Source organism: Colobus angolensis, unplaced genomic scaffold (genome assembly GCF_000951035.1).
Source record: "Colobus angolensis palliatus isolate OR3802 unplaced genomic scaffold, Cang.pa_1.0 Scaffold85, whole genome shotgun sequence".
Classification (NCBI taxonomy): Eukaryota; Metazoa; Chordata; class Mammalia; order Primates; family Cercopithecidae; genus Colobus; species Colobus angolensis.
The window spans coordinates 6,001,966-6,029,819 of record NW_012122376.1 but is presented as its reverse complement, the minus strand read 5'-3'; the positions used below and the strand labels follow the sequence as shown (position 1 = coordinate 6,029,819).

Here is a 27,854-nt window from a genome sequence, read left to right as displayed (position 1 = left end):
CCTGTCTCAAATCCCCAGGAAATGCCAAAATCCTCAGGAGCAAAGTCTCTGCCTCTTTCTCCTTTCTGTTGCCTGAAGCTCCCTAAATGTAGGAAGCTCCCAATAAACCTTTGCCAATGAAGACAAGATAACATGCACAATCCCTCTTTATGTCGACAGGTGCTGATTCCACAGCTGCTCTGCCTACAGGTAGGACTGCATGTCACATTCAGTGTCAAATACTAGACTTGTCCTGATGTAAAAAAAGAGTTTGAGGTTTAGAATCAGATCTTCATTTGATTCCCAGCTTCCTTCATTCACTCATTCATTCATTCAACAGATATTGGCTGGGTATCTACCCTGTGCCAACTTCTGTGCCAAGCACTGGGGATACAGCGGTGGTCAAAACTCCCCTGTTGTTTCTTTTTCTCCTCCTCCTCCTCCTTCTTCTTCTCCATTTTTTTTTTTTTTTTTTTTGAGATAGAGTCTTGCTCTGTTGTCCAGGCTGGAGTACAGTTACACTATCTCGGCTTACTGCAACCTTTCTCTCTCGGGTTCAAGCGATTCTCCCTGCCTCAGCCTCCCAAACAGCTGGGATTACAAGTGCCTGCCACCACACCTGGCAAATTTTTGTGTTTTTGGTAGAGATGGGGTTTCACCATGTTGGCCAGGCTGGTCTCAAACTCCTGACCTCAGGCTTCCTGATCTGCCCACCTTGGCCTGCCAAAGTGCTGGAATTACAGGCATGAGCCACCGCACCTGGCCCCCTGTTTATTTTTTTAATGGGGTTTATACTCTCACAGGAGAGATACATGTGACATTTAATCACCCTCAGTTACATAACCTCAGCCAAGTTATGTTATCTCTCATCCTATTTTCCTCTTCATGAAAGTAGGGACAATAAAGAGCTTTGAATAAGGGTATGAATAGGGCAATGCCTGAGGGTACCTGTTACCCAGCGGCGCTCATGCAGCAATGGCTGCTTGTTTTGGGCACATGTGGACCTAAGGAAGGAGGTGTGAGGGATGGTAAGGGCCTGGTCTGCAGGAATTTCATCCATGCTGACCTCTCAGTGGATGAATGACCTTGGCCTTCAGTCTCCTCATCATTAGAACAGGCTCATTGGATTCTATATTCCCTAAAATTCTATGCCTTTGGCTTTCTGTGACTAACAAGGAGAGAGTAAGCAGCTACATGGTCTAGCTACATAATACATGTGCCACTGTGGAAAACCAGAGACTGTTGCCAAAAACCAGAGACATAGGGTTTCTAATAGGAATTAAGGGAGACTTCCTCCCTTACAACATTTTATTATGGAAATTTTTAAATATACAGCAAAGTTTGAAGAATTTAACAATGAACCTAGATTCCATAATGAATCTATAAATTCATCTATCATCCCTGTATTCATACATTGATCCATCTCATTTTTTATTCAAGTTTGATTATATACCATAACATTTACCCATTTTAAGGTCCAGTTTGGTGAATTGTGGTAATTGTGTCCAGTTGTGTAACTACCGCCACAGTCAAGAACAGTTCCCAGGCCGTGCGAGGCTTCCTGGTGCCATTTCAGAGCAGATTTCAAATAACGACAGTGGCATATGTGGGGAGGAGGCAACAGAGAGGGAGGTGCTGGCCAATGGATGGCCTCTAGACAGCCAGCCACCTGGGGTGCTGGCCAATGAATGGCCTCTAGACAGCCAGCCACCTGGGGTGCTGGCCAATGGATGGCCTCTAGACAGCCAGCCACCTGGGGCCAACGACCTATGAGCTTCACTTTTGCTGACTGCCACAGGGTGTACGTTAGTTCATCCACAGTAGCAATGCCATGTTCTGCCCTAATTGGAGACTTCAGGGATCTGAGGTCATGGGCCTCAGAAGGCACTCTCACCGTTATTCCTGCTGAATCCTGGGAGGGGGCGGGCACCCTCTTGAAGGAACTGTGTCTTCTCCCCATGTTGTGACTGTTCCCTGATAACAGTCCTTCCTTTTTGCCCACCGCTAGCCCATGAGAACCTGCTCCCCACATCATCGGTGGTATCAGTGGCTCAACACCCACCATCTTCTGCACCACCAGGTAGAGCTATCTTTTTATATTATGCCCTCTGAACAACTTCATTCATTTGACCATGAATGAGTGAATGAACATGTGTCCCTGGGGATAGGTAGAGCAGTGAATGGAGCAGACCCTCACATGGGCTTTACAACAGGGTGTGGTGAATGCTGTAATGGGGAAGCACAGGTGCCATGAGCACCCAGAAGAGCGTCCCCATCCAGACCCGAGGGAGCAGATCACCAGGAAACCATATCTAAGCTAAGAAATGAAGGGTGAGGGATCAGTGGGGTTGTGTCATGCAGAGGACAAGTCAGATAGTTAGACCCTCTGTGCACTGACAGGCGGGAGACATTAATATGCTTTCTAGATTAGAGCCTAGGGCTGGACAATAACCATGCAGAGTTAGTGAAGAGTGCATGGTTGAGGCCTGCTAAGATGGTTTTTTGCTGTGATCAGGGGCAAGTGATATTTCATGATAGCCAGCCTTGAGTTGGGTCTTGGATTTTTGTGAGTTAGGTTCAGTTTGAGGCCAGATAAGGCAGGGGTAAAATATTGGGCCCACTGATCCTTTAATCTAGCTGTGCAGCCAAAAGATTCAGGGATGACCAAGAGGAACCACCATCACTGCCCCAGGGCCTGAGAGCATCCCTGGTGGAATAGTGCCCTGCAGGTGCTAGGTGCTATAGCTCCTGGCCGTCGGCCATGGCCTTGGAAGCATAGTGGTCACTAAGGCACCACTGCTGGGTCTGTGAGTTTCAATCAGCCTGAAGTCACACTCTAACATTTCTCTTCTTCGTTTGTTTAATAACTTCTTATCTTGTGTGCCTACCATGTGCTGAGCACTGAACCCATCACTGGGGTTGATAGACAGATGAGCCAGTTGCAATCCCAGTTCTCAAGTTGTTTGTAGTTTAGTAGGGAGACAAGTCTTATACACAAGTCTCCCTATAACATAGGGAGAAAGTGGTCTGTGCCATATGAGAGGGGCCCTGCCCTGCTCTTCCTGCACCCTTAGATCGTGGCCCATGCCACTCTGTGTTCCCACATGAATGCTGTCGGCATGAACTTCTGTGGCAACTGTGACCATACCCCCACTATTGTGGTCTCTTCATATATCCAGCTCATCCTAAGCTGATCCAGCTCTGCACCCCACCCACCTTCCAACCAAGAACGAGGCCCTGAGAAGCCCTCTGAAAACTCTCACATTCTTTAGCCTCACAACAGCATGTGAACTAATGTCTGTCATCCTCAGGGCCATGCAGCTAGCCAGGGCTGTTGGACTCATCCTCCCTGGCCATTGCTCCCTGATATCCATTGCTCTTTCCACTCTATGTCCCTGCCTCTCATACCTCTGCTAGGGAGATGACAAGTGTGTGTCACTGGTCAGGCCCATAAGCACCAGAGAAAAAAGCAAAGGGAGAGGAAAATATTAGTCTTAGTCTAGGGGACCACAAGAGCTTCAGGGAATGGAGCCACTTGGCGTGGAATTTGAGGGATGAAAAGGTTTTTGCAGGCAGGAATAGGAGACCACATACTTTAGGCCAAGCGGTTCGTATAAAGGAAGGCAGGGAAATGGGAGGCATTTACTACTGGGTGAGCATTTGGTTTCATGGTACAAATTCCCACTCAAGCAAGATTAATGGAAGGAAGACTAGGGCAGGGATGTAGGGGTCAAGAGAATGTAAATAAGGAAGGAATTAGCTGCAGTGGAGCCATTCTCTCTGAATCTCCCTTCTTCCTCTTTTTTTCCCCTCTCTTGAATCATTATTCTGAGCAGCTTCTCCATTCACTAACCCACCCATATATGATTTATCATGTGGCTGCCCAAATGCAAGTGTCAGACTCTGCATCTTCCAGCTGTCTCTTCCCAATTTCAAACATCCAGCGGAGAGACACTGGCCCAATCCAGCATGTGGATGGGTTCCTCTGGAGTCAGCTGTGCTCCAGTCCAGTCACCTGACCAGGCAGACCCAGACACAGGGAACATGGTTTTGGCCCATGCCTCCTCCTGGCTTTGGGTGGGCAGGTTATATAGCAAAGGAATGTGGATAAAGAAGAAGCATATAAGTTATCTACCAGCATATAAAACCACTGCGAAAACATAGTGGCTTACAACCACCATTTATAACTGCTCACAAGTCCATGGGTCAACTGGGCAGTTCTGCTCATCTAGGATAGGCTGAGCTGATTTGGGCTGGGTTTGTTCATGCATCTGTGGTTGGCTGGCAGATCAGTTGAAGACTGTCTGGCCTCGGATGCCTCCCTCACATGTCTGGCTGTTCCATAGCTGTCATTGAGGTGACCGTTGACAAGGCCACGTGTCTTTCATCCTCCAGCAGGCTAACTCAAGGTTGTTCACGTGAAGCTCTCAGAGTTTCCAGGAAGTGAGCTGAAGCCTGTCAGGCCTCTTGAGGCCTCAGCTCTGCAAGGGTGTACCACTACTTCTGCCATATTCTACTGGCCAAAGCAAGTTAAAGGCCACAAGCCCAGAATTAAAAAGTGGGAAAATAAGTTCACCGTCTTCATAGGAGTGGCTGCAATGCCACATTGTAAAGAGCATAGAGAAGGGAAGAACTTTGGCCATTTTTGTAAACAATCTACCTGAGGCAAGCTGTCTTAAAATAGAGTGTGGATAAGGAAGACACAGGCTTCTTGAAGCAGACAGGTCTGGGGAATGGCGTGGGATCCTTCATGGCAGCATAACCATATTTGCAGCAAAGTCATGGGAGATAAGGACAGCAAGCTGGGCTGGGTAGACAACAGTCCAGTCATCCACAGGCAGAGGGGCAACTATCACCCCATGACTGCTTTGCTCTCCCCCAGGAGGCTGGGCCCCTGTGCGGCTGGTGGGCAGCCACGGAAGATGTGCGGGTCGCGTGGAACTTTTCTACCAGGGAGTCTGGGGAACCGTGTGCGACGATCTCTGGGACCTTCCAGAAGCAAACATTGTCTGCAGGCAGCTGGAGTGTGGCTGGGCCATTTCAGCCCCGGGTGAGGCTCACTTTGGGGAAGGTTCTGGGAGGATCCTCCTTGACAACGTGCACTGCAGAGGAGATGAGCAGCACCTTGAGGAATGTTCCCATACCGGCTGGTTTACCCACAACTGTGCTCATGGGGAAGACGCCAGCGTGATCTGCTCAGGTAAACCCCTGCTCCCTTCCCAGGTGGGGCCCCACTTCTGCTCTTTTCAAGGGAATACTTCTCAAAGGACAGTATAAAAGTAACTATTGAAAATGAACCAGTACGTGATTCACTCATAGCAGATGTCTTCATCTCTCACACTTATAGATGCCGAATATTCAACTGTCACACCACCAGGTAGGGAAGGTGATGTTAATACGTGCAGCTTATCAAAATCTCAGGGGAGAAACTCTGCTGGAAATTGGATGTATCTTGTTCTCCAAGTCGGTGGAGTGACTGTGAGCTGTGGAATCCCCAGATTGTCCTCTGGGAGAGATGGACAGTGCCTTAGAATCATCTAATCCAGCCTCACTTGCTACCTCTCCTCCCACTCCACTGTGTATTTTATATACCAGAAATAGATTCTCAGTTTCTCAGACTTCTACAATTGATCTTAAGCAAAACGCCAAGAATTGATTATTTCTCAGACTTCTATGTAATACTTTTGGTTTGTCAGCTCTGAGATTTGCAGAGGGGATGGCAATGAGAAATGGATGGGTGGGAGGCCATTAAGAGATGAGAGATGGTAAAAAGCACTTCCTGCCCAGTAGCAAATGGCCAGTGGACCAGCTCTGGACAAAGTGAGCCACTTCATTTCCACTCCCTCTTTGCCTCGGCCTTTCTGGTACAGCCCTGGCCTCACAGAGCTTCCATTGCTATTGGCTTTTCCATGCACTCCCAACCCCAGCACCCAGAGTTTTCCATGCCAGTGCCCTCTCCCTCATCAGACCCCCAGGTCCTTTGATGCCCTGGTCTCAACCAGCTCTCAGTCAGAGAGCAAGTTATGAACAAAGCTGATTTGACAAAGTCTAGTAAAATTCCTTCACATTCCCTCCTGGGTTGTCAGCTCTAGCAGGTGAGATGGATTTGGTCCAGGGAGAGGATCTCCAATGGGAGGTGCTGAGCTGAGTGTCACTGGCAGGAGAGATGTTTGGCCATGGAGGAGAATCCACAGCATCTTTAGGTCCTGACTCAGCATCTCTGGGCAGCACCTGATCAGAGGAATCAGTGACTCAGTGCTTATTCTTGTTCTTACAGCTGAGCCTCATAAGTCTTAACCCTTGAGTCACTTGGGAAGAAGCTCCAAATGCCAGAATTTCATGTCTTCAGGTTTCTTAAACCTCAAATTTAAAAATATCTAATTTGCATATGTGCAAGAGAATAATGCATCAAAGAAGTCTTGGAACAATCTAGATCAGTGCTTCTTCCCTCCTCCATATTAAAATTGCCTCCACATTCAGGCCTCTCCTCCAGAGACTCTGATTCAGTAGATTTAGGGGCGGCCCAGATGGTATATTTGTTGCAAGCTCCTCGGGATTCTCATGTGCAGACAGGGGTGCAGACCTCAGTGGCGAGTGATGGCCATATACTGCTGGCATTTCCATATCTTAAGTAAGTCCTAAGCGTGTCCTTTGTGTGTTTGATAGGTCACCCATTGGCTGTCCTGGCAAGGAGAGTGGCCACAGGTGAGACTTTTGTGTCCTTTGCTACCTTGATCATCATCTTCTAGCTCTAGCCCTGATGTGATCCTTCAAGGAAATTGAGCCAAAGTACTACTATCCTGTCTGGGTCTCCCCTCTCAACCTGTGTTCTGGGGGAAGAGCTGAGTAACAAAGGCCAATAAACCTATGATTCTAATTCCATTTCTGCCTAGTAAAAGAAAGAAGTCCAGATGATCAAATGATGCTAGCTGTCTGGTGTCCCAGCATGGACACCATGAGTGAGGGGCAGGCATGCAGCCGTTAAGACAGCAATGTTGCCAGGGTGGTACCCAAGGCCATGATTTGAGAGGGCTCAGACCATGATGAGGACGTTCTTCTTCTTCCCCTTTTCCACTTCACTGACAATCTCCATCCTCCTTTTTTATTCTTTCTTTTTCATCTGCCATTTTTTCTTTCTGTTCTTGCCTATGCCTTGAGCCTCCAGAAGCTCCACTTAACTTTTTCTAGCACCACTTGGGGATAAAGGGCTAAAATACCACTGTTGCAAGGACAGTCTGGCTGGTCCTTTTAGACACAGCTAGATGACCAGGGACAATGGAGTGTAGGTCCAGTTCTTACACATCCTGATAATCTGATAGAGGAAAGCCAGCTGTTTCCATTGCCACCAGCATGACCTTTAATTCAGGATTGAATGTTACACAGATGGATAGACAGACAGAGAAACAGAACAGACAGACAAGTGGGTGGGGAAACAAATCGACAGGTGGGCAGACAGGCAGATACAAAATCTCATCAGTATTAGGGGTATTCCAGGAGTGGATGACTAAGGGCAACTTCTTTGTACTTAATAGTGAGTTTTTAAGAATGCAATTTGAATAAATTATAACTGATAGTGGATGGACTGTCATCTTCATATACACAGAGGCTCCACATTGGCTCAGATTAATTGGGAAAACTGGAGCAGTACTTTACTCATTACTACTAGTGACTGGACAAAAGTCAAAGCTACAGAGCCCACAACTAGCCAGAGAAAAACATTCTGGCTGATAGTGCATAAGAGCTCTTTCCAGGCCGGGTGCGGTGGCTCATGCCTGTAATCCCAGCACTTTGGGTGGCCTAGGCGGGTGGATCATGAGGTCAAGAAATCAAGACCATCCTGGCCAACATGGTGAAACCCCGTCTCTACTGAAAATACAGAAATTGGCTGGGTGTGGTGGCATGTGCCTGTAGTTCCAGCTACTCGGAAGGCTGAGGTAGGAGAATAGCTTGAACCCAGGAGGCAGAGGTTGCAGTGAGCCAAGATCATGTGATTGCACTCCAGCCTGGTGACAGAGTGAGACTCCATCACAAAAAAAAAAAAAGAAAAAAGAAAAAAAAGCTCTTTCCAGCAAGCCCATGTAGACGGCAGAATTCTCAAAAGAGATGAGAGATGTTTCAAAATTCAGATGCATTTATCCTCTAATTTCTAAGTTTGCAAGACTTTTTAGACTAGTTGATAACTTCTGATACATCCTAAGACATACTCACAAAGTAACGACCAATAAATCCTTTTAGAAAAAGACTTTTTTAAAAAAAGATGTGAATTATGAAGTTAGTAAAACAATGAAACAACTGAAATTCTAAAATATATTTCTGCATTTAGAAAAATCTCGGTGTGGTGGCGTTATTACTAACTCATCTGGAGCGATTAGGAATCCCCCACAGAATGAAATGCATGACAACATCACTTGTGTGTGGGAAATCAAGGCGAATGCATCTGATCATATACTGCTGGCATTTCCACATCTTGAGTAAGTCCTAAGCTGTTTCTTTTTTAACTTTCTTATTTTGTTTATGACAGATAATAATTGTATATATGTATAGGGTGGGATGTGTGTTGGGACACATGTATACTTTGCGGAATGATTAAATCGGTCTAATTAATATACACAGTGCCTCACATACGTACCATTTCTTTGTGATAAGAGCAGTTAAATGCTACTTTTCTAGCAACTTTGGAACATACAATACATTACCATTGCTAACTACAGTCACCATGACATACAACGTATCTCTTGAACTTATTCCTCCTGTCTAACTGAAACTTTGTACACTTTGACCAAATTCTATCTCTCCATGCACCTCCACCCTTACCCCCAGCCTCTGTTAACCATCATTCTACCCTCTATTTCTATGAGTTTGGCTTTTCTAGATTCTGCCTAAAAGTGAGATCATGTGGTATTTGTCTTTCCATGCCTGGCATATTTCACTTAGCATAACGTCCTCTAGATTCATCCATGTTGCAAATGACAGAACATCCGTCTTTTTAAGGCTGAATAGTATTCCACAGGCATATATACATTTCCTTTATCCATTCATCCATTGATGAACACTTAGATTGTTCCCATATCTTGGTTATTGTGAGTAATACTGCAGTAAACTTGGGAGTACAGATACCTTTTTTGACATACTGATTTTAATTCCTTTGGATTTACACCCAGAACTGGGATTGCTGAATGATGTGGTAGTTCTATCTTTAGTTTTTTGAGGAACATCCATACTGTTTTCCATGATGGCTGTACCAATTGACGTTTCCATCAGCAGTGTGTAAGGGTTCCCTTTTCTCCACCTCATTGACAACATTTATCTTTCTTCTTTTTATAATAGCCATTCAGACAGATGTGGTGATATCTGATTGTGGTTTTAATTTGCATTTTACTGATGATGAGTCATGTTGGGCATTCTTTTCACACACTCGTTAGCCATTTCTGTGTCTCCTTTTGAGAAATGTCCGTTCATGTCCTTTGCCCATTTTGTAATAGAGTTATTTCGTTTGTTGCTGTTGTTCCAACAACTGTTGTATCAACAGCTTGTTCCTTTTTGTTATTGAGAAGTATTCCATTTGTGTGGATGTACCAGGGTCTGTTTGATCATTCCCCCACTGAAGGACACTTGTGTTGTTTATAGTCTTTTACTTTTACAAATCAGTCTTCTATGAATGTTCATACACAGCTTTTCGTGTGAATATAAGCTTTTGTTTCTCTGGGATAAATCCCAAGAGTGCAATTGCTAGGTTGTAAGGTAAGTACATATTTAGCTTTTTAAAAACATACCAAACTATATTCCAGAGTGACGAACATTACAAATTCTCACCAACAACATATGAGAGATCCAGTTTCTCCACATCGTTGATAGCTAGCATTTGGTATTACATTTTAGCTATTTGTAATTTGCATCATTCAAATCCTATGTATGTTTTATAAATTTATACTTAGGTATTTCTTTTATTTTTTATTTTTTGGGGTGATTATAATTGACATTGTGCTTTCCATTTTAGTGTCCACCTGTTTGTTGCTAGTATAGGGAAATAAAATAGATTTTTATGAGTTTTCATGAATTTTTAATTAAAATGAAATTGACCTTTTATTCTTTGGATAAGTGTGTGTGCATGAGAGAGAGAAAAAAAGAGAGAGGAGAAAAACAGAGAGGAGAGAAAGAGACAGAAAGAGAGAGAGAGAGAGAGAGTGTGTATGTGTGTGTGTGTGTGTGTATGTGTGTGTGTTCTGGCCTGCTGGTTAAAGATATAAATTCTAGGGTACCCCAGACCTAATAAGTCAGGAAACTTTAAGTTTTAATGTTTTAAATGGTAATTCACAGATGATAAATTTATGATGAATTTCTTGTGGAAATTAACCCCTAAGAACAAGTTAAATCATTTATTACGCTTGAATTTTGTTTAATCGAAATATGGCTTGGAACAGATGGCTCATCAGATTGAAGCATGAAAGTGATTTTCAGATTCTAGCACTGGCAACATCTGAACAAAACATCACAGTAAAAAACAGTAGCTGACAAAATCAGATAACTTCCACAAAGCAAGCTGGGAAGATGTGGCAGCCCACTTTCCTCTGGGTGGGTCTACTGCCAAACACTTGCAAATGCATTATTTACAACTTGGAGCCACGTCCTACCGTCCTACCGGCAGCCCCATGAGAAGCAAGCAGCCTCTCCCTGTTCCTGGGCCCCCCAATCACCACGTGGTGAAATTGCCTTGATTTCCCAGGCCCTGCCCTTGGCCCTAGGCTGTGAAGTATTCTGCTGGTTGGGCTGCTTCCAGGGGCACATGTCGTGCCAGCCTCCTCTTTCCTTTTCCAATTAAAATCCCATTCCCTTAAAGCAATGGCTCTTAGAGAGAAAAAGTAGGATCAAAGGAACCCATGCTATGCTTAAATGACTGCCAGCTTTTACTCCAGCGTCAACATCTTTGTAGTAATGAAGTGAAGTATCTGTCTCATAGCATGCCTCTAAGGTCTTCTAATGAGGAAATTGGGAGGCATCCATGGTGTTTGCTTCCCCAGCCTCGACTGCACCAATGAATATTTTGAAATCCTGGACGGTCCTCCATCCTCAGCAAAGTCATTGGGGAGGACCTGCTCTGGCTTCCGCCCCACCTACATATCCTCCTCCAGCTCGATGACCCTCGTGTATTTCCGAAGCTTCAATAACCTAGGAAAAAACTTCATTGCTTATTATTATTCTGCACCCAAAGGTAAGAATAGTGGTAAAGAGCAGCAGTTCCAGAGCTGGACTCTCTGGCTAGGTGCCAGTCACAGTCCTGTCATTCTTACTCTGTGACCTTGGGCAAGCAACTTGATCTCTCCCAGCCTCAATTCCTTTCCTGTGTAATGGGGACAAGGGACCCTTACTTTCCAGGTTTATTGTGAGGGTTGCCTGCAATTAGGTAAGTAAAACACTTTGCAAAGTGATGGCACATCATAAATGTTTGATAATGGGCTGCTTTATCATTAGCTTTTTCATTTTACCTAAACATCTCATCACAGTCAATTAGAAAGTCATTTCTGAAGTTACTCTGAATCTAGTACTAGGTAGGTGTTTTAGGACCTGCGGAAGAAACTGTAGTCCCAGCCTGAGAGAGGCTCAAGTACAACCAAGAGGGAGTTTAAGGCAAATACATGGGGTATGCATAGAGGACAAATAGAAACACTAGAAGAAGGCAAACAATAGGACAGATAAATATACCAGAATATACTAAATTGACATATGCATGCAACTCTGCCAAAGACATTAGGAAAGAGAGAGAGTGCAATATAGGTTACAAGTATTAAGGAAACACTGAGGGGAAATGGCCTGTAATGCTGGCTAGACTATAGGTAGAGAAAGTGAGACAGCACATCAGGTGAGGGAACAGCATGGCCTAGAGATGGAATATATAAAGCGGGTGGCAAGAAAGCAAGAAGGTAGATGGACCAAGCCAAGGGTACCTGCTGAAGTGCAGGGTTCTCAGGGTTAGACAATAATAACAACAACAGTGATCAAAATGCTCAAAATAACAGCTAACACTTACTGAATCCCTATTAAATGCCAGGCAGCATTTTAAGCACTTCACATATGTTATCCTCACACAGACCCATGATTCTTCCCCTTTTACAGATTAGGAAACTGAGGCTTAGGAGGTTCAGTAATTATCTGAGGTCCTGCATTATTCACCACTAAGAGAAAACAGGCAGAGCTCATGAAACTGCAGATAACTAGTATCCACTTTTTCCAAGACATAGTTTAAAATAGTCTCTTGTATTTTACCAAGTGCCAGGGTGACTCACTGAGCAAGCTTTGGGAACATGCTATAAAACACAAAGGAGATGCTCTATGTACCAAAGTAGATCGTGACAAATCACCATAATCCACGTTAAACAACTATTGACGATGTATTTCCTTGTATTTGCAGAGGCAGTGTTGCAGACTCCACATCTAATCAGTAAGTCGTGTTCATGCTATTACTCAAATTGTACTCCCTAATTTCTTCTTGTGTCCCCTCTCCCGGTGCTTTTACTCTCATTATTTGCTCTTTCTCTCATAGATGATTCCAAATTCCCTGTATAAATCTTCTGTAGATGAGAGATTCTGTCTGCACAGTTTTTGCATAAATATGAGGCCCATTTACTCTGGAACCAAGTTATGCCTGTCAATGATTGAGTCTCTGTATATTGATAATTTTTTATTTGATCTCCTTTTTTGTTTTTATCAAAGCCAATGACTCACCTAATCAGATACTCCACTTTTAGGGAAAGTTAGTAAGGCAGAAGCAAGCAGAAGAAACAGCTGTTTTCCCCAGAAGGACACTGATTGTGACTGTCCGCATTTTTGCATAGAATAGCACAATTTGAATATTGTTATATTTATGGTAACTGAGCAGAAAAAGAGAATATTATTTTTGTTGGACCTCACACACCTGAGAAACATAAAGACTCACATGAAAACGGAGTTTGATTTGGGAGCTCATATGTTATGAAGATTGCAGGGAAAAAGAATCAGCCAGAATCTTGGCATTTACTGAAGACTAATCTCAGAATGCTGCCTTCTTGACTTGCCTAAGTCATCCCTTCTTAATTATGGGAGTCTCCTTGTATTCACAGCCATCCCGACAGCAACACCCAGGACAGTAACAGCAAGAGCAGGTAAGCCCTGAAATGTATTTATTCATTTACTAAGTGTGTCCTTTCCTCTCAGCACCTGCATTTGTATCTGCACCTGTATCTGCTTCATGCACAGAAACTGGACCGACTGCAAATAGTTCATCTATTTGCAAATGGGACACCTGACTCTGCCCAAACTTTTAGAGCCATTCAAAACATTTGGGGTCTTTTGGCTCTAGCATCCCCAGATGAGTGAAGTTCATTTTTTGGTACCTTTCAGGGTCATCAAAGCCTGAGCAGCTTACAAGTACTTTCTAGTGGGGTTCTGTCTTTCCACCTTATGACCAGTACTGATCACAGTTAGCTCCCCATCCGCATCACCAATAGACTTTAGCAAAGTAAGTGGAGTGTCAGAGTCATTGCAGAGGCAGTGAGATAGAATAGCAGAGAAAAAATCGTGAACTTTGGAACCAGGAGATCTGACTTTACATCTGCTGCTTACCAGATGTGGGACTGAGGGTGAATCACTTTGCTTCTCCAACTTTCAGTTTCCTCATAGATAAAATTGGTACACCAATACTCTTCTACTTACCTTCCTGAGTTATGATAAAGATGGAGGTGAACACACACACACGCACCACACACTTTGTAAAATCACAAATCACTGTGCAAATTATTTGTTTTTCTGCACTTAGCCAAAACAAATGGGCACATACCTCTGGAAAAACAGATACTCCATTAGTGGACTTCTAGTGCTACAGACAATCCTAATGGCTTTGCAACTTCCAACTAAGAGGTTGAATAGTTGACCGAGTACAAGGTTTTCCACTAGTAGAAGTAGCATGGGGTGGGGAGCTCAACACTCATGGGAAGGGTGCAGTGCCCCCAGAGGACAACAGTTACCAGATCTCTCTCTGCAGGGGATTGGCCGGAGCTGCGGCTGGTGGGTGGCTCTGGCCGGTGCTCAGGACGCGTGGAGATTCTCCACCAGAGCGCTTGGGGCACCGTGTGTGACGACCTGTGGGCCCTGAACGAAGCTGAGGTTGTGTGCCGGCAGCTTGGGTGTGGTCGAGCCGTGTCTGCCCTTGGAAAGGCCCACTTTGGCCCCGGCTCAGGAGACATCTTCCTGGACAACCTCCAGTGCACTGGTGTGGAGCACTACCTGGGCCAGTGTGCCCACTCGGGCTGGTCAGAGCACAACTGTGGCCACCACGAGGATGCCAGTGTCATCTGCTCAGGTATCTTCTCCCCTCTAATATGGGCACTGCCAGTCCCAGAGTGCTTCAAAAACCTCCCTGCCAATGTTCAGAGTCAGCCTGGAACAAAAACAGGATCCTCAAACATTTAGCATTCGATTTTTGCTGTAGCTTTTCTAACTTGGTTAAATAGATGAGGTTTTTACTGATAGCCTCCAGTATAAAACCTAATTTTCTAATTTGGTAGTAAGTATTACCAAAGGTATGTGTGCTTTACTGAAATATGCAAATAACATGTTTAATGATGAGAATTTTTTAATGCTGGGAATAAGGAGCTCATTGAAAGAGGCGGCCCTCAGTAGCAAGGCTGGGGGACTTCAGAGCCAGGAAGACTTGAGTCTGGCTTCCAGAGCCTGTGCTGACACACAGACTTTATGTGAGCAACACTCAAGCTCTCTCTTAAGCATATTGGTAATTCTCACTGCCATGTCCTCACTCAATCACAACACAAATCTGTGCACTAACCTGACTTATTTCAATTGGCTTGTGACAATTTTAAAAATATATTCTGGATTTTCTTGTGTATAAACAGCTACGAGTACGTTAGCCACCTCTGGATTGTCTATTAATAATCCTTTCTGATAATGAGATATCTTTTGGTAAACTAACAGCTGTAATACCTGATGTGACTTGAAAAAATCAGGAATCAGAACTCAAAGTAGGAGGGCTTGCTGCATAGAGTTACCCATGTGAAAAGCAGCTCAGTTGCATGTCAGTACCTGCTAACGATGACCTTTAATTTGAGGTGCATACTTAAAAACATTGTCTTATGTGTTGGTACATTCATTTGCCTGTTTACTTTGTGACGTCTTATCATGAGTGACATGTATCCTCGTGACAGCCTCCTGGGTAGATGTTATTCCCACGTCTCAATCTTCCAGAGGATGATTGTCTAAATCTGAAGTCCCCCCAAATATGCCCAAAGTGAAACTCACCTGCTACAGAATTGATGGTTTAATTCAGGTCATTCCAAATGTACCTTTTCATCTGGCCATTTTTACATAACTTGGTACAAACCAACAACCAGAGAGAAATTTGTTTTCATTATCTGCAGATGAATCTGCTTCTCCCAGTACTATGTTTTTTAAAAGGACTAATTTTTCCCACATCAGATTAATAAACACATATAATGATGGAACTAAAACCTTCATCTTCCATTGTTAAAGTCAAGGTTTCCAAAAAATAGTGACGTACTTATTCTCTCTATAAACAGATGCTGAAGAATCACTCGCTAACAGTACAGGTCAGTCACATCTTTTGCTGTTGGGAGTTAAATATCAGATGTTCTTGATTTTGTCCTTAAGCTATTTGTTTTTTCAGTTCTAAGTTCACTCTTTATCTAAACTGCAAGGATTTTCACACCACTGAGATTCTATTAGAAAGTCTTATTGAAAAATATTTTTGATTTTTTACGTGTGATGATGATGATGATGATGATATGTGTGTAAGTCTATATTTTTTGGAGATGCATGGCCTTTTTGCATATGATATTCCTCTGGCTCAGGCCACTTTCCCAGCTCTTCCCCTGACTAGCTCCTTCTCACTTTTTAAAGAGGTGTCCTCCAGGCCCTTACTCTCTATTGTTCCCTTCATAGCATCCTGTTTTTCCCCTCTTTGGCCCATTTGTCACAGTGTGCAATGATGCACTGTAGCAGTGCCTGCATTTGACTAATAAATAGACTCTGGGCTCCCTGAGGACAGAAATCACATCTCTGGTTTAGAGCTGTATCATCAGTGCCTAACATAAAAGACAATCAATAAGTACTTAATGAAATTAAATTGAATGAAATTTAATAATTTAATGAAATTAAATGAAATAATTTAATGAAATTAAATTGACTGAAGACCTCACAACCTGCAACTCAGGAACAGGTGAGAAATCTAAGGAACAAGCCCCAAAGCTTAAGATTGGGAATGTTCCTCCCTAACCGTCTCTGAGCTGGCACTGGTGGACCCAGGCCAGGTCTTTTGGGAACTCACATGCTGTGTCTTTGTCTGTAGAGGACTGGCCGGAGCTGCGGCTGGTGGACGGCTCAGGCCGGTGCTCGGGGCGCGTGGAGATTCTCCACCAGGGTGCCTGGGGCACCGTGTGTGACGACCTGTGGGACCTCAATGAAGCTGAGGTCGTGTGCCGGCAGCTGGGGTGTGGGCAGGCTGTTTCTGGCCCTGGCGAGGCCCACTTTGGCCCAGGCTCAGGAGACATCTTCTTGGACAATCTCCAGTGCTCTGGGGTAGAGCACAACTTGGGCCAGTGTGCCCACTTGGGCTGGTCAGAGCACAACTGTGGCCACCATGAGGATGCCAGTGTCATCTGCTCAGGTATCCTCTCCCTTCTCAGCCAGTGATTTCTGATGCAGTAATTGTGACATTTTGAAACTCTGCATCCTGGGTGGCATTTTCATCCATCCATCCATCCATCCATCCATCCATCCATCCATCCATCCATCCATCCATCCATGTGTCTACCTGTTTCTCAAGCATCTCCTTTGGACACCATGGGCAGCTCTGGTTGCATGGGAAAGGTCTCTAATTACTTGGCATGAGCACCACCTGGGCACTACAATGTAGATTCTAGGGTCCTGCCCCCAGATATTATGACTAAGTAGAAAAGGGGCTCTGGAATATGCATCTCAACAAGTAGTCCAGGGATTCTGCATAAGGAGGGCCAAGGGCAATCCAGCCCTGGCTGCCAAGGGGCAGAGTTGACCCAGCTGCTATTCCCCAGCCTCCTAGGCCAAGGACCCTGCCAGAGGAGGGTTGAAGTTGCCCAAGGGGTAGTTCTGATACTCTGGGTTTCTATACTTTGTCACCCCAAAATAGATTAACCTGTTACCTTTCTTTATGCATTCAGATACCGAAGACCTACCTCCACCCACACCATCAGGTATGTCCATATTTTTTTCTAATTCAGGCAACTTCCTAATAATAATAATAATAATAATAGCAGCAAATACCTGTAAGTGCTAAGAACCAGGCACTGCTCTGAGCCCTTCACATATATAACTCTTGCAATCCCCACAATAGCCCCTTGAGGCGGGTTCTTAGATTGTTCTTATTTTCCAGATAACCTGAGACACAGAACGTTAGCGAGGTGCCCAGGGCTAGCCAGGGTATCTGAGCCCAAGCTGTCGATGCTCTTGGCCATCAATCTCATTTGCCCATTCTTTGGCTCAGCTACACAAAGACCAAGGGAAACTACAGTAAACATGGGGAGACGTTTTGCTCAGATCATTGCTAATCATCAGGACAATCCTGCAAAAAGGCATTATCTATTATATTTTACAGAAGAGAAAATTGAGACACAGAAAGGTTAAGTAACTTTCTCAGGATCACTCAACAAGTTAATGACCCAAATTTTGACACTGATCAGTCTGGCCCCAAAGTACAGGCTCTTAGGGATCTTATGACTTTTGCCTCTTTTCAAATATCTTATAATTGAATTATTGACTAATATTCATCTGTAATTAAAACCAAATATTAGAAAAAACAGACCAACCACATGCACTGTGAATTCTGAAATGATGCTGAAGGTGATTGAAAGGTGATTTCACAGTTGAGGATTAGGGAGATCAAAAACCTGCCGAAGATAACTTGGTTAGAAAGCAGCAGGACTGGAATTTACAAAGCCATCTCTTGCCCTTTGAATGAACCTGGCTGTCCCCTACACAGCCTCAGTAAACAAAGACAAGCCACCAGCCATTGGCAGAAGCATCTCTCTTGGGAACTTGCCTGGAGAAGACCTCGATGTGTCCTGGTGTTCTTGGGGGAAGGCCAGATTTACCTATTGGGACCATGAGTGAGAAGGGAGGAATTGTCTAAAGTTAAAGGGTCATGGTTAGGGTCAAGGGCAGTGGATATTCCAATGAAGACTGATCTGTAGTTTTCTCATTTTATGGATGGCGGGGAAATGAGAAAAATGAAATTGAGTGAAAGGAGCCATTCTGGTTTTCTATTGCTCCCCAAAACTTAGCAATTTAAAGCAACCACCATTTAGATGCATGCCATGTCTTTGAGGGCCAGGAATTCAAGCAGAGCTCAGCTGGGAGACCCTTCTTCCCCACAGAGCATTGAGCAAGGTTGCTCAGTGGAGTTCATCTGATGACTGGTCTAGAGAATTCAAGACAGCTTCACTCATACAGTTGGTGCCTTGGTGGGGTCGGCTGGAAGGACAGGCTCAGCCACAGCCCTCTTCCTTTTTAGGTGGTCTCAGGTTACAAGAAGTCTGATTACCCTGCTGAGAGACCATGCACACTCAGACTTCTTTTTTTGTTGTTTGTTTGCTGTTTTTTGTTTTTTTTAATGGAGTTTCGCTCTTTTGCCCAGGCTGGAGTGAAGTGGCGCAATCTTAGCTCACTGCAACCTCCATCCACCGAGTTCAAACAATTCTCATGCCTCAGCCTCCAGAGTAGCTGAGATTATAGGTGCCCGCCACCATGCCTGGCTAATTTTTGTATTTTTAGTACAGAGGGGGTTTCATCATGTTGGCCAGGCTTGTCTTCGAACTCCTGTCCTCAGGTGATCTACCCACCTTGGCCTCCCAAAGTACAGGGATTACAGGCGTAAGCCACCACACCCGGCCACACTCAGACTTCTTGTAAGGTAGCCCAGGGCTGCATGAGCGAGTCAGTTTTCCCAGAGATGGGAGGTGAAAGCCACCAGTCTCTTAATGTGCAGAGCCATTCCTGCCATATTCTTTTGGTCAAAGCAGTCACAGAACCCACCCAAGTTCAAGGGAGGGAACCTAGACCCCACCTGTGACAGGAGGCATGTCTGAGAATTTGTGGCCTTCTCTAACCTGCCACAGAACCGTAGGAAATATTCACTCAGCACTTTCAGTGTAAACTCTCCTCAGTTTGCACTAAGTATATTGATGTTTCTAAGGAAACCCTTTACATTTCACTGAATCGTAAATAAGACTAAATATTTTCATCTGGATGTCATCATCATCTGCCTTTTTTTCCCTTTCAGGTTCTTCTACAGCTTCTCAGGATCACATAAAAGGTAGTCATTTATTTTAAATTGAAATAGTCATTCCATGTCAAGAGAACTATCATGGCAAATGCTAGGCAGTGTGCCCAGGACATTTCGCAATGGAGCCTGGCACAGTGTGGGCAAGGGGTCTGCTTCTCTGCTGCCACTCTGTGTAATATACTCTGTGAAAAACAGTGACTTTACAACAAGAGAATCAGGCTGGGAAGCAGGATGTGTATCTGCCCAGGTCAGACCTCTGGCCCATACTCAGCCTGCCCTCTTTGGGTACAGTCCTGTAGAAGGCACCCATCCATTATCCCCTGCCACATGTAGAGATTTCAGAAGGTCAAACTCCCAGAGGTTTCAGTGTCAGCCCGACCTGGCCTCATTATTGTAGCTTACAAATGCAGTCAGTGATAAAACTACCAGATGACGAGGAGCATCATCGCTTCCTGCCATCCATCTCAGGAAAGGCAGGAATCTGTGGGATTCTGGGAGGATCACAAGTTGGCCAAGGGGAAGAGAAAGTAGAAAAGTTAAGCATCTTCATAGTTTAAGGGACAAGGTCAATAAAGAATATTGTACTTTCACATTTCCTCTGAAATACTTTGATGATTCAAGGTTTTCTGCTTCTTTGTGTGAAATCCTGTTTTAAATACATACATGGATGTGTGTGTATCTGTCTATGCTAATATGACAACGTACATCAGACTGTTAGATTTCACTGTTATCTTGTTTAACCCTTATAAACCCCAAATCCTGCAAGTTCCAGTCTCAGACTAAATATCTGAGTTAAAGGAAACATAATCTACCCAGAAAAAGTGAGGAAGAGTACTTAAAGAAGGTGCTGGTCATAACATCCCCTAACAGATCAGTGTCCCTTTCCCGTTACCTATGATTCATCAGAACCCAAAGTTGTTCTAGAACCTCTTGCTCCCCAAACCTCCCCAAACTCTCCCCTTTCCCAAGCACATGTGGCCTCTATTTCTTCAACTCTCCTTCCAGTCTCTCATTACTCTGTCCCTCCCCAGCAAGCAAAATCCCTACTTTAGAGAGGGGGAGAAAACTGTAAGCAGAAAGGACAAATTGGACGTTTTCTTTATCAGGTGCTGAGAGAGAGGGAAAAGCAGGGAACTTTCAGACATTGATGCTTTTTGCTTCATCAGAATTAGATTGAATAGACTCTCCTTCCCAAGAAACATTTAAGCTAAAGGTCTGCTCAGACAGTTTGTGCATGCCCACCCAGGCCGACTGGCACCTCATTCCACCAGACTCTGCGTGTAAGCTGGTCTTTATTAGGATTATACAGTGATGCCAAATGAACACATTCTGACACCATTTTTCCTGTTTTTTCAGGAGGAAGTAACTCTTGTGGAGGGGTCACTTCTAGTGTCTCTGGCTCATTTTCTAGTCCACAGTATCCAGAAAACTACCCAACAGACATCCAGTGTGTTTGGGAGATCCACGTGGATACAAAATTTCGCATAGAACTCATAATTCCAAGTTTGAAGTAAGAAAACTTTTAAGGAGAACGTTCTATGTAAATAAGAATATTGATTTGTGAAATCATATTAAAGGTATTTCTTTTAGTGGGAAACATTTAAGAGTGAAAGCAGAAGAACCCAACATTCTATAGTCTTTCCAAGTCAAATTTTGGGTTAACTCTGTGGCACTATCCAATGAGTTACTTCTAAGTTGAAAAATCCAATAAGTGATTTATTAACATATTTTGATAGTGTTTCTTTTTTTTTTCTAAAAATATCACAAAAATCCTCAACAGCTTTGCCCTTATTGTACACTGGGTATCAGTATTTGTCCTCTGAGACTTTCTTATTTGAATCCAAATTTTAAACAGTAAGAGAATTTTCATACATGTATTAGCCAACTACTCCAGCTTTGGGACCTGCATCTTCCAAATGTTCTGCAAAGTCAGAGGAGACATTAATGTCACTGCTTTATCTCTGACATAAAGAGAATAAATATTACAAAGTCACTGACATTTTTATCTCTATGACATAAAATAACAGCTGACATTTTAATGCTGGCCCAGACTTTGTATGCTTTGTCATAGTCCAGGATTATACAGTCCAAAGATAGATGTCTTTGTCATCTCCATTAGAGATGAGGAGCCTGAGACTCAGAGAGGATAATTAATTTGCCCAAGGCCAGCCCATCTAGATCTGTCTGATGTCAATGCCCCATCTGTTCACCAATGTGTGGGTCTGTAAAAGAGTCTGCATGAAGCCCTTCTTCTTGTGCATGACACACATCATGTTACAAACAAAGCAAGACTATGGAATTCCATGATCATTAGCTCCAGGCATGCAATGAATTGTGTTCCATAATGACTATACCACAGCCGTGCACTAAGCCAAAAATGCCTCAGGACATGTTACCTTTGTTGGCTAAAACCCTAGGGACACAATTAACCACAATGAGGAAAGGACCTTTAACCCACACCTCCAAATTCTATTACGTTATCCATTGCCTGTTCCTTCAAAATTGCTTCCCCTTACCTTCCTCGTGAATAATTGCCATACTACAAATATTCTTCTGTATCCTGTCACCACTTTTATATTGAAATCAAGTTTTTTCCTACCCAAGTATTTGAGTATGGCAATTATTGTGAAATACAGAAGTAGGAAAAATCTGGCTGTGATGTCTGTTACATGCTGATCATTGGGGTGATCTGACTGTTATGAATTTAGTTGCAGTGTAAATTAGTATTTCCTAATAGTAAAATAGTATTTCCTAGGTAGGTTATGATTGGCCAAAACCATTATAATTTTAAAAATTCCGTTACAAGATTGTAGCTGAAAGCCCCACACATTCCTTAGCCAAAGAAAACAGAGTTGTGATAGGTGATCTGAAAAACATTAATTAATATTTTACATTTCAGTGTATAATTTAAATATAATCCAAATATTTAATCTCTATGATTGTCACACTTTCTTAGCATTAAATTCTAGGAAGTTTCTAATCTGTCACTACCCCTCCATGTCTATTCACCCCAGGCTGGAAGATATACTTGGATGTCCCTATGACTCCGTTGAAATCTTCAATGGTCCTAGGATTGCCTCACTCTCCATGGGGAAGTTCTGTGCCCCTGAAACTGTGATCTTCTTCTCCTCCTCACACATCATGACAGTGGTGTTCCAAAGTGATTCCATGAAAACCGACACTGGCTTTTATGCTCTTTTCAATGCCATTCCGCAGGGTGCAAGGGAGTCAGGTAGAAAACTTCAAGTAGTTTTTGGTGGTTAAAAGAACAGTTTCTGACTTCAGAGACTCCCTTACTAGTAGAGCTCTGGGATTCAGTCTTTTAAGTCCCCCCCACTTGGCTTCATTAATCCTACTCTATAGTTGCTAGATTTTCCCAACATGAAGGCCACATGGGAGCTACAATGAGGCAGTCATGTGCATTCTATGTGTGAGTGGCCAGGTTGCTACTGCCTGCAGGGAAAAGCTGGTTGCTATAAGGGTCTTGGGGCTGCATCTACTATCCACAGCCTCTTGGGAACTGTCCGGAGTGCTGAAATGTGGAAGTTCAACACTTGGATGACAAGACTCCACTTCCTCCACGAGCTGGCCCATTTTACACCTTGCATACATTGAAACCTAGTCTCACACAAATGAGAGGCTTGGGAATTCCTGTTAGCCATGACCCTGCAGGCAGTCATTCCAAAGCCAGGTCCAATTTGCACACTGCAAGCACACTGCCTGCCAACTGTGAGACTTCTGACGCTGAGGGGCCCCTGCAGAAACCCCAGTAATTCTTTTAGGTCACCAGAAAGTCAGATAGTAAGTCTCTGGGTGTGGTTTGGGGTTTGCTTGTATCTGAATAAGGAAATTCCTTATATATTTCACCCTCAAAGCTATGTTTGAAACACTGCCCTGGAGAAGCAAGGTAAGCTCCAACATTTGAAATACAGACACTCATTAACTCAAGACCACCATTTAGCCATTCAACAATAGTTACAGAGGCCCTATTATATACCAGGTCCAGTTGTAAGTGTGGGAGCACAGTACAGCTCCCTGCCCTCTTGGAGTTTATACTGTAGTGTGGACGTGGGTAAGTGAGAGAGGATCAAAACACAATAAACAAGGAAATAAACAAACTGGTTTTGGGGTAAGGATGATAAAGGACAGAGGTGAAGACTGGGAATAAGGAACCAGGTGGGAAAGTAGAGGATTCCTGGAGTGGAGTAGGTGCTACTATGGGCTGGATGAGAACAGATGGCATCTCTGAAGATGTAGCATGTGATGAATGACAAAGAAAAGCATTACAGGCAGAGGAAAGAGTTGGGCATGTTGGAGCAACAGAAAGAAGGCCAAAGTAACAGAGTCAGTGGACACAGTAAGGGGAGGCTGTCCTTACAGTGCCTCCAGAGATAGCAGATAACTCTAATTGGCCACAGCCCTTCAGTCCAGATAGAGCATTGCCACTGTGTTTTCTGAAGTCACAGTCACCCTTGTGGTCCAGGTGCCTTTCAGGGGATTAAATCTACCCTTATCCAAGACATATACAAAAAGGCAGCTGGGAACCTGCTCTCCCATAACCCAGCATTGTGACACAAAAACCATATGTCAAGATCTGCAGTAAACCTGATGTGCTGGGTGCTGACCACACTCTCATTGGTAGCATCCCCTCTAGATGCTGCTAGAGTCCTTATTTTACAGGTGATAAAACTGAGGCTCAGGGAGACAGTCACTTATCAAAGTTTACACAACTAGGAAGCCATAGAACAAGAATTCAGACCCACTTCCTGTCTCACTCTGAAGCCCTTAAGCCTGATTAAATCATTCAGCTTTAAGATTTTGCTCTTGTGTTTGCCTTAGCCACAAACACAGAAGCTAGAAATCACTTGCTACCTAAAACTTATCAAACTCAAAAATAAAATCTTGCTCTGTTTAGAAGATGGACCAGAGTTGTGGCTGGTAGGTGGCTCTGGCCAGTGCTCAGGACAGGTGGAGGTCCTACACAAAGGCTCCTGGGGCACTGTGTGTGGTGACCTGTGGGATCTGAATGAAGCTGAGGTTGTATGCCAGCAGCTCGGGTGTGATTGGGCCATTGCTGTTCCTGGAAAGGCCCACTTTGGCCCAGGCTCTGGAGACATCCTTCTAGACAACATTCAGTGTTCAGGAAGTGAGAACCACCTTGGCCAGAGCCCCAGCTCTGGCTGGTCAGACCACAACTGCGGCCACCATGAGGATGCCAGTGTCGTCTGCTCAGGTAGCCTCTCCTTCCGTGATAGCTTCTTTCTGATCTTTCACCCAAAGACATCCTAGTGATGGATGAAGGCCATGCACAGAGTGGGGCCAGGGAATTTTGGGACAGTGGCCCAACAGATGAATGTCCCTTTGGCCAGGTAAACAGAGAATGCTGTGAGCCTGGCTCCATTCTGAGGACAAAAACAGCAGAGCCACACAATTGGCTGCCCCTGTTCTCTGCACCTCTCCCATTTCTGCAACTGCTTTTCCAGGTCTAACCATGCCCTCATTTTTGCTTATGTAACATGGGACCTGCCTGCTTGAGAACTGCCCACACTAGAAAGCCACCATTTCTTTGTCTTCATAGAATGTAAGTTAGATTAATCTAAATTTTTCTGGTATGCATGCAGATGCTGGGGACTGGGCTCCAGATGTGACTCCTGTACCCCCAGGTAGATCCAACACTAAATTTGCACTATCTTGGTAAAGTTAAATAAAAAAAGTTACCTCTCTCCTGACCTAGACACTGGTAGATGATGACTAGGCTGGTGGTTCCCAATTCTGGCTGCACACTAGAATCACTCAGAAAGCTTTTGAAATTCCTGGTGCCCAGGCTGCATCCCTGACCTGTCACCTTAGAGTCTCTGAGGTCACTCCCAGCCATCAGTGATATCTGAAGCTCCCCATGTGATTCCAATGTGCAGCCAAGGTTGAGAACCAGTGCTCAGGCAAGGACCTAAGAGCCACATTTCCCAAATGGACTCATATCCAAAACCATCTTCCAGTGGCAGAGCAAGGGAGGGCAGGAGGAGAAAGATGGAGAAAGACTGAGTCACTATGGCTGAGAAGAAGGTCAATAGGGAGAAGAGAGACCCTGGAAAGGTTGTCTTTTAGGGACACGGGTTAGAAAATGAAAGTATGCAGGAAAGAAAAGATACATCGGATGCCAAACTGTCTCCCAGTGAGTCAAAACCAGACTGCTGATGAGAAGTAAACCATTTACAGCTCTTCCATGGGTCTCCTGGCTTAGCCAACATAGCAGAGTGGACTTACTGGTAACCTACTCAAAGTCAACGTGTAGCAGTGACCTTCTCCCGAACTCAAGATTCTGAAACATGTGGGGTCCTGCCTTCTGCAGCCTCCTGCTTCCCGGGGAAGGGTTCTCAGCTGCCCCCTTCTCTGCTCCCTGGGCCTCTGGGCCCTGCGCAGCCTCTTCCTTACCTCTGCCCAGTGACTGCTGCCACACTCTGCCCCCAGCAGGGGCCTGGACACTAGGAAGCTATCGGGGTCAGGGATGCATTTTGTGGCCCAACAAGGTAGACGGCAGCTGTCCCTATCCTGGGCTGGCAGAACCATGGCACACTTGCCAGGACACTCTGTGGAGGTCTCTTGCCCATTCCATTCCAGGTCCCAAGTGTGTCCCAAGATGGAGACCTCCATTCCTTGTGGGCTGTGCAGCTGCCATGGGTTGGCGCAGTAAGCTATAGGAAGGCGAAAGTGATTTCCCCACTCCTGGTCGGGGCCTCACATTTTCATTTTGCACCGAGACCCATAGATTATGTAGCTGCTCTGGAGAGGAGGTAGAGTGCACAGAACCCTTTCTTGGGTTTAACAAGCAACTACACTCTCTTTGATTCCCTCTGGCTTTCCTCTTCTTCCCCAGTGAGGAGTCTGTTCTGGCCTGGGCCCTGGGAGGAGGAAAAGACAGCAGGAGGAGAGGGGATGGTTTTCAGTTCATCAACAGCTCTAGGCCCAAGTCCTCTTGGAGCCTGGGGCTTCAAACCTCAGAAAGCCTTTCTGTCTTCTCTCTGCTGGAATATCCATTTTCTGAGGCAGAGATGCATAGCTGGCTGGAAAAGAGAATGGGTCATGGGATTAAGGAAACTATGGAGGGAAATGCAACCACCTATGTCTAAATAGTATCCCACTGTAAACATGAATCAAAAAAAATTCTTATTGATAGAACATTGTATGCCTACCAAGACACAAAAATATAAGGCTTTTGCCATTTAACACTCTGAGATAAATATTGCATATCCAGCATTTTAACAAAAGAAAATTGCTTCTGAGCCACTTTTAGTGAAAAATGTATTCCAGTGATATACTACACTTCTTCTGGCAAAGGACTAATGACAGGTAAGTTGACAGCGTCCATCACTTTCACCGCTCTGCACCTTGCTGTGGTGCTGGCCAAGGAGCAACACAATGGGAATAAAGGAATTCTCAAGTACATCTGACATGTTTGCTTCAAATTCCTCCCCCACTAAACCCTTGGTGTAAAATCCAAACAATTACCAGCATTCTCATGAGCAGGCTTTCATGGCTGCCCTCCCCTCAGCACCTGCCATGCAGAAGGTATTGAGGACACACATAGAATATAGATGTGCAGCAGGCCTTCTGTATCCATGATCCCACATCTGTGGATTCAACCAACTGTGGATCGAAAATATTTAGGAAAAAAATCAGTAGTTACATCTGTATTGAACATGTACAGACTTTTTTTCTTGTCTTTATTCCCTGGATGATACAGTGTAACAACTATTTGCATAGTGTTATAATACATTGTATTAGGTATTATAAGTCATCTAGAGATGACTTAAAGTATAATGGAGGATGAGCATAGGTTCTATGCAAATACTCCTTTGTTTTATATGAGACTTGAGCATCCACAGATTTTGATATCCTTGGGGAGTCCTGGAACCAATCCCCCATAGATACTGAGGGACAACTGTGTATGCCACATAGAAATCAAAGCCAAGAGGACACAATAAAGGAAAAAGAAGGGACCTTAAGCACTCATTGGACCTCCCCATTAAGGTCCATCTTTCTCCAGTGGAACACTTATCCAACCTGCCTTTCTCTACCCTGGCTCTCAGCTTTCTGGTTTTTAGTTTTCTGAATTTCAGCACTTGGTAAATTTCTACAGGCTTAGTGGTATGGTCATAAGCCCAGTGATGTCACTGTAATTCCTAGAAACTGGTCAACCCAAAGATAGCCCTTGGATTGTGGAACCTAGTATATGAGAGAAAACAAGTCATGTAACTGTGTGTGGTTGGTGATTTTCTCATGAATCAGCTGAAAGAAGGGCAGAGGCTCCATTCCAGATCAGGGAGAAAAGAGAAATAAGTGTCTACACCATTTATTAAAGCTCAAGGGTAGGAATAGGAACAGCTCCAGTCTCCAACTCCCAGCGTGAGCGACACAGAAGACCGGTGATTTCTGCATTTTCAACTGAGGTTCTGGGGTCATTTCACTAGGGAGTGCCAGACAATCGGTGCTGGTCAGCTGCTGCAGCCTGACCAGCGAGAGCTGAAGCAGGGCGAGGCATCGCCTCACCTGGGAA

The 27,854-nt window shown here is 44.4% G+C and overlaps 1 protein-coding gene across 1 annotated transcript in view; it reads left to right on the top strand.

The window, feature by feature from the left end:
* Nucleotides 1–913: 913 nt before the first annotated feature.
* Nucleotides 914–27,854, top strand: part of LOC105503404 (deleted in malignant brain tumors 1 protein-like) — a 72,270-nt gene continuing 45,329 nt past the window's right edge. The window contains exons 1-13 of the mRNA XM_011930302.1: nt 914–1,007; nt 4,862–5,179; nt 5,327–5,356; nt 6,646–6,684; nt 8,303–8,450; nt 13,074–13,115; nt 13,947–14,311; nt 16,331–16,648; nt 17,181–17,213; nt 19,298–19,330; nt 20,657–20,810; nt 22,315–22,532; nt 24,216–24,533. Coding sequence (XP_011785692.1) covers nt 914–1,007; nt 4,862–5,179; nt 5,327–5,356; nt 6,646–6,684; nt 8,303–8,450; nt 13,074–13,115; nt 13,947–14,311; nt 16,331–16,648; nt 17,181–17,213; nt 19,298–19,330; nt 20,657–20,810; nt 22,315–22,532; nt 24,216–24,533 — 2,110 coding nt within the window. The remainder of the gene's footprint in view (nt 1,008–4,861; nt 5,180–5,326; nt 5,357–6,645; nt 6,685–8,302; nt 8,451–13,073; nt 13,116–13,946; nt 14,312–16,330; nt 16,649–17,180; nt 17,214–19,297; nt 19,331–20,656; nt 20,811–22,314; nt 22,533–24,215; nt 24,534–27,854) is intronic.